We start from the raw sequence: 8,954 nt of genomic DNA, 5'->3' as shown, positions 1-8,954 counted from the left end.
TAGAAGGGCATGTTGAGATAGTAGGACTTCAAAGGTAGTCTTTAATTTCCCTCTTCCTCCTGTTTGTTCCCTGAATGTACATGGAACATTCTATAATTCTACACCTGTTTATGTGATAATTTACAGGACAGCGATGCTGCTTACTACTTCCACCCCTTGTTACTGCCTTCTGATTCATTTGACTTATTCCTTCATTCTTCAAACTGTCTCCCAAGTGTTAACATCCTTTTAAAAATCATTTGAGTTATTTTATCTTATGTTGGATTTTTTTAAGTTTATTTTGAGAGAGAGAGAGAGAGAGAGAGAGAGAGAGAGAGAGAGAGAGAATCCCAAGCAGGCTCCATGCTGTCAGCACAGATCCCCATGTAGGGCTAGAACTCACGTACCATGAGATCCTGACCTGAGTCAGACGCTTAAAATCGAGTCAGACGCTTAACTGACTGAGCCATCCAGGCACCCCTTACATTGGATTTTTAAAGCTTTGTTTAAAATAAAAATATGCTGGGGCACCCAGGTGGCTCAATCGGTTGAGTGTCTGACTTCGGCCCAGGTTATGATCTCAGAGTTTGTGAGTTCGAGCCCCGTGTCGGGCTCTATGCTGACAGCTCAGAGCCTGGAGCCTGCTTCAGATTCTGTGCCTCCCTCTCTCTCTGCCCCATCCCCACTCATGCTCTGTCTCTCTCTGTCTTAAAAATAAGTAAAACATTTTTAAAAATTAAAAATAAATTAAAAATAAAAATATGCAGGACGCCTGACTGGCTCAGTTGGAAGAGCATGTGACTCTTGATCTCCAAGTCATGAGTTCAAGCCCCACACTGGGTGAAGCAATGACTTAAAAAAATAAAAACCAGGCAAAAGAAATGCGTAGTATAAAAGGGAGATCTTCTGAGAAAGATACTCCCCCAGAGAAATTACTATGAAATTTAGTGTGTATCCTTTCAGGCCTGCTCAAAAATGCTCTGAGCTTCCCATTCTTCTTGGTCTTGGGGGCCTGACAGTGGAGGGAAAGCAGGAGCAGCCAGGATCACTGGGTCACGTCTCTCACCTGTATCTTCAAGTCAGTGATAGATTGCTCCATCCCTGTCTTTCCTCAACAAAATTAAACATAACCGTATAGACAAATCTGTGGGTTTTTCATAACATTTAACAGTCATTTCTGTTTGTCTTGGCTACTGCAGCATACATAAAGGGAACAGTGGGCGTGGCCAAACTTTGGAAGGCTTGGAATTCCAGGACTAGTTTTAGATTTTAGGCAAGGACTTACAAAGTCTCTTCATTATCAAAACGTTGAGTTTATATTGTTTTAAATGGCTCTTAACTGTATAAGATGGCTCAGAGACAAAATATATTTTTTAAGTTACTTATTTTGAGAGAGAGGAAGCACATGTGGGAAAGGGAACGAGAGAATCCCAAGCAGGCCCTGTGCTGTCAGCACAGAGCCCAATTCAGGGCTCGAACTCATGAACCATGAGATCATGACCTGAGCTGAAACCTAGAGTCAGGACACTTAACTGAGTGAGCCACCCAGGTGCCCCAAGACAAAACATTTTTAATTATATTTGTATTTCCAGGTCCTCGGTTTTATTTGTTATGAGATCTGTTGATAATAAGTGAGCCTTAACGGGCTTCATGTGTGCCTCTAGTTTTGCAGCTTTACATCTTTTCCATAGTGTTTTAGACATTTATATTAATCTGTTCAGTAAACATGGAGTTTCTACCATGAGCCAGGCATATGCTTTGAAGCAAAGAGTATACCAAATGGTGAACTCCTTAAGGACAGAGGCCAGGTTTAACTCATTCTTTTAAAGTCTGTCTATCCTAGCACTGTCTTTCCTTGCAGGTGGTCAATGGATGTTTGTTGAATTAAGCTCACATCCTGCCTTTCTCATGCTGTTCACATGAGCTGAGCTTAAGCAAAGCTTTTTTTTTTTTCCCCCCAGAAAGGAAACTCCCATCTTTTGACTTATGTTTCTTACTATGTTCCCATGACCTCTCACCTAATAAGAACAAGCTTTGTTCAACTCCCTTTTCTATAGTTCCCAGGACTTTGCTCCTGAGATGTCTAGAATAGCCTTGTCCAATAGAAATACAGTTCAAGGCATATATCTAATTTAAAATTTTATTTTATTATTTTTTTTTAACGTTTATTCAGTTTTGAGAGGCAGTTTTGAGAGTGTGAGCTGGGGAGGGGCAGAGGGAGGGAGACACAGAATCCGAAGCAGGTTCCAGGCTCCGAGCTGTCAGCACAGGGCCCGAAGCGGGGCTCGAACTCACGGACTGCGAGATCATGACCTGAGCCAAAGTCGGCGGCTTAACCAACTGAGCCACCCAGGCGTCCCTAATTTAAAATTTTAGTAGCAATACATAAATAAATAAAATTTTAGTAGCTACATTTTAAAATGTGAAAAGGCAGGTGCCTGGGTAGCTCATTTCAGCTTGGGTTTATGCAACTGAGCCCCAAGTTGGGCTCTGTGCTAACAAGGCGGAGCCTGCTTCAATTCTTTCTCCCGCTCTCTGCCCCTCCCCCACGTGTGCACACACATGCACTCTCCAAATAAATACTTTTTAGAAATATAAATAAAATGTAAAAAGAAACAAGTATACCAATTTTAATAATCTAACCCAATATATCCAAAATATTCCAACAATTAATTTAAAATATTAATATTTTACAATTTTTTATTCATATCGTCTTCAAAATCCAAGGTGTATTTTTCACATACAGCACTAGCCACATGTGGCTAATGGTTACATTACTAGACAGCACAGGTGTAGAATTTTTTTAAAATTCATGTTAGTTAATATGTAGTGCAGTATTGGTTTCAGGAGTAGAATTTAGTGCTTATCCCAACAAGTGCCCTCTATAATGCCCATCACCCATCAAGTATAGAGTCTTTGAATTTTTGTGTACTCATCAGTAGACAAGTCATAAAATTTATTTTGAGAGAGAGACAGATCACGAGCAGGGGAGGGGCAGAAAGAGAGGGAGAGAGAATCCCAAGCAGGCTCTGCACTATCAGCAGAGTCGGATGTGGGGCTTGATCTCATGACCCATGACATCATGACCTGAGCTGAAATCAAGAGTCAGATGCTCAACCGAGCCACCCAGATGCCATGTGCTGTTTCTTTTTAAGCTATTCTTAGATTTTTTTTTTTTTTTTTTATCTTTAGGTAAAGTCCATATTTCAAAAACCAGCAAGTCTTTTTCTTAAAATGCTTGTAAGCCATTCTTTGCTTGTAAGCAATTCTTTGGTCGTGGGGAGCATCAACTTTCCTTTTCATCTCTTCCTGTGTCCCTGGCTCCCTGGAATCTAAATGGGATTTTCTTTTTGCTCTTCTCCCTTTAATGCCATATCTTCTACAACACTGACCCCACACTGTGTTCCCCTGAAACTTGAATATTTACATTTCCTTAGCTTCTTGTGCAAGCATTCTATTGGAAATGGGGTTCCATTTATTAATAAGGCTGACATTGCATCATCTGAGATATTTCAGAGTATTGGAGTAAGAAGTTAGTTAAATATGTAAAGCCAGATTTTTAGCTCATATCCCTAAAAACCATAGGAAACAATGTGATTGATACAGATGAGCAAACATCTTCTAAATAACTGATTTTTTGCCAATGACAAGCTAGTAAAGCCGTATTTGGTACGTAGGTTGAAGAACAAGAAAGGGTTGACTGCCAAACCTTGGGCTCATGGGGAGAGAATACTGTGATAAGAACATATGGAGCATGTTTTAAAACAAAATTTTGGACAGGAATTCAAGTGTGATAAACATGGTGGTCAGGAGAAGAATCATTGGTATGTATACTGCAAAAGAGTCCACAGAGCCAGTGAGGAGGCGTTTCAGACAAATTTAAAGCCTAGAGCTCTTAGCCCTGTACTACGGCTTTGCTGTAAAAAAGTGGAAAACGGACATGTGGAAGATAAATAATAATTAGGAAGCTAGGATTGTAGCATTAAGACGTTCAAAGTAACTTAGCTACATTGTAAGCTTCTTCAGACTATGTGGTGTTGACTCCTACATCATTAACATCTAGTTCAATGCCTGGCACTGAATAGATACTGCCTGAATAAACGAATGAACAAACGGAGATGTCTAGAATAGACACCTGTCCAATAGAACAGCCCTGTCCAATCCACAACAGTGAATTGTGGATACATTTGCTAAGTTCTAAGTGACAGGTTAAAGGAGAAAGATGTTGTAGATTAGTGTTGTTGGGGCAAAGTTAGAATCAAGAGGGACCGAATGGGAAGAAACAGGTTCTACAGCTTAAGCAGCTCTTGACAAGAGCACAAATGGAGAATGAAAAGGCTTGAAAATAAGCAGCCATTTGAATTTACACTGTACTTACTGCCTATAGGGGGTGCATCCTGGCACTGTGGGATGTGACAACATAGTTCTCCAGTTACCCAGTAATCTAAGATATTACAAGTTCAAAGATTCTGGATCTGAGGGCACCTGGATGGCTCAGTTGGTTAAGCGTCCACCTTGGACTCAGGTCATGATCTCACAGTTCGTGAGTTTGAGCCCTGCATCGGGCTCTGTGCTGACAGCTCAGAGCCTGGAGCCTGCTTTGGATTCCATGTCTCCCTCTCTCTGTCCCTCCTCTGCTTGCACTCTTTCTGTCACAAATAAATGAACACACACACACACAAATATATATATATATATAAATTTTAAAGGTTCTGGATCTGTATGCCCAGGAAGTTAAGATTCTACTTTGTCCTGGCTGATTGGCTGTTTTCTCTACACAAAGTACATTTCCACTGACACCGCTTTATCTTGATCAGCTTCTTTGTATTAGTTTTTAAGTTAAATCACAAGTCTGATACCAAAAATTTTGTTACCCTACACAGACAAAAAAATATTTTCCATGTAAATGTTTAAAACAAGTCTGCAAATATTTAGGTATCTACACACATCAAATAATGCAGTTGTGGATCATAACAGAGACTCTATTCATATAAGTGAATGGACCCAGAGCTGTGTCAAATTGGGGCTTTCTTCTAATATTCACCTGCCATTGATTTCATGAGATGTCAAATTAGAAATACACTTGTCACCATTGGACATGAATTTCTTTCTCAAATATAAAATGATTTATACTTATGACTTTCTTTAGCTTCTCTTTTAGCAATGTTCCTCAGAATTAGCTTAACCCCTGGTGAGTTACAGGTCTTCATTAATGCTGGTTCAATTAGGGAAATTGTTTCAGTCTCTGGATATCTTCAATGTAAAATAATTACTTTTAACTTTATTTTGTAAAAATTATTATCTGATTATTTTTCAAGTACACTTGGGTTAACAAAATGCAGCAGAGGGGTGTGCCTTTTAGCAACTGAACAGACCACTTTTTACATTCCTTAGAAATAAGATATGGCTCAGTATTTTAAATCATAGCAACAGTTGATAAGAAAAACAGCAAAAAGGTAATCATTTCCATATGGAAAGAAAAGGAAGAAACCAGTGAAGCTGTGAACTGTCATTTTTCCATATAAAAAATAAATCACCACTGGTAGATTTGGCAGAAAGGGCCAACGTTTGTATTTATTTCCCATTTTACATGTGTTAATACATCGCATGAGATGTGTTTTATTGAAATACACAATTACCCTCAAACTCAGTTGCCAATTTCCAAGTGTGTTTTGTTCTACTGAGTGAAACCCACATCTGTTTGTGTCCATTTCATCAAGAACAGGATAGTATCTCAACTTCATGAAATTTTGGTGAAGTTCTTACACATTTTACTGAAAAGCACAACATCTTCCACACCAGATAAATACCTATAAGTAATCTGAAAACACTAGTTGAATAAAATCAGTTTCTTTTCTTGTATTCAAGATGTAAAAGAAAAACTGACCCAGTTTTCTGATGGATAGAAAATTTAAGAAAAGCAAACATTTACTTACTTTTGTACTTAAGCATGGTATACATTTATTTTAAAAAGCATAATATACATTTATTAACAAGATCTGATATTTATTTTTAAGTAGCTGCTTCATGTGGAAAATCTTACCCTGTTATAGAATAAAATATTCAAAATAGATGTTCATGCTCTAGCATTTGACAATAGCTCCCTCTTATGGTTCAAAGCATTCACTTCAGAGGGGAACACAAATACAGAACTGCCAATTTCTTAAGTTTAAAAGTGTGTAGTGAAAGTTTAGCCCAAATTTAGTGAATCCTTTCTGGAATAAAGGGAAGATTTAGAAAAAGAATATTCCCCTTTCTTGTATAGTTCCATAGTTCCAACATCTCAGCAAAGTGTTTCCAAATTTCTTTATTGAAGCACCATTATTTTTCTTACAAATAAAAATACCAAGTGTTTTCATTGAAAAGATACTATTTTTCATTTATTTTCATTAAAAAAAATTTTTTTAAGTTTGTTTGTTTATCTAAGTAATCTCTACATCCAGCATGGGACTCAGACTCATAACCCCCAGATTAAGAGTCACAGGCTCTTCTGACTGAGCCAGCCAGGCACCTCAAAAACATGCTATTTCCATTTAAGAGGTTTCCCTCCAGGAGTACCTGGGTGGTCAGTAGGTTAAGGTCCAACTCTTGGTTTTGGCTCAGGTCATGATTTCACAGTTTGTGAGTTCAAGCCCTGTATGGGCTCTGTGCTGACAACGTTGAGCCTGCTTGGAATTTTCTCTCCTTCCCCCTCTCTCTCTGCCCCCACCCCCTTGCTCACATACAACACTCTCTCTCAAAATAAATAAAATAAACTTAAAAAAAAACGTTTTCCTCCTTTTCTTTTTTATCTTTTATTATAATCTAAGGTAACATATAGTATAAAGGTTTTCCTTGGGAATGCAAGCTGGTGCAGCCACTCTTGTAAACAGTATGGAGGTTCCTCAAACAACTAAAAATAGGACTACCCTACGACCCAGCAATTGCACTACTAGGCATTTATCCATGGGATACAGGTGTGGTGTTTCAAAGGGACACATGCACCCCCGTGTTTATAGCAGCACTATCAACAATAGCCAAAGTATGGAACCAGCCTAAATGTCCATCGATGGATGAATGGATAAAGATGTGGTATATCTATACAATGGAGTATTACTCAGCAATGAAAAAGAATGAAATCTTGCCATTTGCAACTATGTGGATGGAATTGGAGGGTATTATGCTAAGTGAAATTAGTCAGTCAGAGAAAGACAAAAATCCTATGACTTCACTCATATGAGGACTTTAAGAGACAAAACAGGGGCGCCTGGGTGGCTCAGTCGGTTAAGCGTCCGACTTCAGCTCAGGTCACGATCTCACGGTCCGTGAGTTCGAGCCCCGCGTCGGGCTCTGGGCTGATGATGGCCCAGAGCCTGGAGCCTGCTTCCGATTCTGTGTCTCCCTCTCTCTCTGACCCTCCCCCGTTCATGCTCTGCCTCTCTCTGTCTCAAAAATAAATAAACGTAAAAAAAAAAAAGAGACAAAACAGATGAACATAAAGGAAGGGAAACAAAAATAATATAAAAACAGGGAGGGGTACAAAACATAAGAGACTCATAAATATGGAGAACTGAGGGTTACTGGAGGGATTGTGGAAGGGGGAATGGGCTAAATAGGTAAGGGGCACTAAGGAATCTATTCCTGAAATCATTGTTGCACTATATGCTAATTTGGATGTAAATTAAAAAAAATTAAAGTAAAATAAAATGAAATAAAGGTTTTCCTCCTGGGGCGCCTGGGTGGCTCAGCCAGTCAAGCATCTGACTTCGGCTCTGGTTGTGATCTTGCGGTTTGTGAGTTCGAGCCCCACATTGGGCTCTGTGCTGACAGCTCAGAGCCTGGAACCTGCTTTGGATTCTGTGTCTCCCTCTCTCTCTGCCCCTCCCATGCTCATACTCTGTCTGTATCTCTCAATAATAAATAAACGTTAAAAAAAATTAAAAAAAAAAGTTTTCCTCCTTTTCTGTGGTTATGGTATGCCAAAGGAAACAGCATTCACCTTTGTTACTTTAACAGGTAGGGATCTGAACACCTTACAGAAAAAGTAATATTGAAAATTGTTTAGCCCCAAAATGACCTAGGGTACTTTTTCTCCTCTGTTGGCAATCAGAGATTGCAGTAACTGGCAACAACTTGTTCCAACAATGTGAAACTGTCCAGAAAGTCCTCTTCTTCAATTCCAAATTTTGTGTACTGATGAATGTAGGCTCTGATGAAAGAAACAGAAAATGTAAAATAAAAAAAATCTCAGAGAAATTAGTAACTCCTAAAATCAAACCATAAATAGAACTGTCCTAGTTCATGAGTAATTGAAGATGGAAGAATCTCTTAAATGTCTTATATTTGTTTCAACGTTTATTCCAAAGATTAGTAAACTTTGAAAGTTTATGTCAAGCTCCCCGCCTTTTTAGTATCCAAGAGAGTGACAGTAAGAAGCACATAGGAAAAAGAAGCTTATTCAGATTTGGTTATCTAACCAAGCACATATTGAACACCCTACAGAGATGACTGGGTTCAATACAAACTCTAAAAGGTGCCTGAGAATTTCTACCTCAGGCTTGAAATGCATTAATTTAGCGCTAGGAATGAAGTGAAGTCTCCCAAGTATTTTTCAGACATTTACTTTGCAGTTATACCAGGTGGTTCTTTTAATACCCCGTACTCTCCAAATGTTCTGAGGTAGGACAAATATTAAAAAGAATGTCAGGGGCAGACATGGATTAAATTGATGTAATAAGAGCTGCTGCCATTTAAGGGGAGTGGGAAGTGAACAATATCAGAAAAGGACAGAGTTCACTGCTGTCCTTTTGGACGGGGCTTGTGGAATAGCCACGTGTGGAAAGGGGGAGCCCTTGGGAATCCTGGATAATCAAAGTAGAGGCCTTGCCAATTAATATGAGGAATTCTGCTTTGACAAGTAATTGTGGCAGAGGTCAGGAGACCTGATAACTCATTTCTTAGGATCAAGCAGACATTTTGTAGTGGCAAATGGAGTT

At 39.0% G+C, this 8,954-nt stretch overlaps 1 protein-coding gene across 7 annotated transcripts in view; it reads right to left on the bottom strand.

Annotated features, from left to right (window-relative positions):
• Positions 1-7,808: 7,808 nt before the first annotated feature.
• Positions 7,809-8,954, bottom strand: part of TUBD1 (tubulin delta 1) — a 31,039-nt gene continuing 29,893 nt past the window's right edge. For all 7 annotated transcript variants that reach the window (XM_047831640.1, XM_047831639.1, XM_047831638.1 and 4 more), the window contains one exon: positions 7,809-8,167. In XM_047831640.1, the coding sequence (XP_047687596.1) occupies positions 8,065-8,167 (103 nt within the window). In that variant the 3' untranslated portion in view covers positions 7,809-8,064. The remainder of the gene's footprint in view (positions 8,168-8,954) is intronic.

Source organism: Prionailurus viverrinus, chromosome E1 (genome assembly GCF_022837055.1).
Source record: "Prionailurus viverrinus isolate Anna chromosome E1, UM_Priviv_1.0, whole genome shotgun sequence".
Classification (NCBI taxonomy): domain Eukaryota; kingdom Metazoa; phylum Chordata; class Mammalia; order Carnivora; family Felidae; genus Prionailurus; species Prionailurus viverrinus.
The sequence above is the reverse complement of the archived record's forward strand: the minus strand, read 5'-3'. Positions and strand labels throughout refer to the sequence as shown.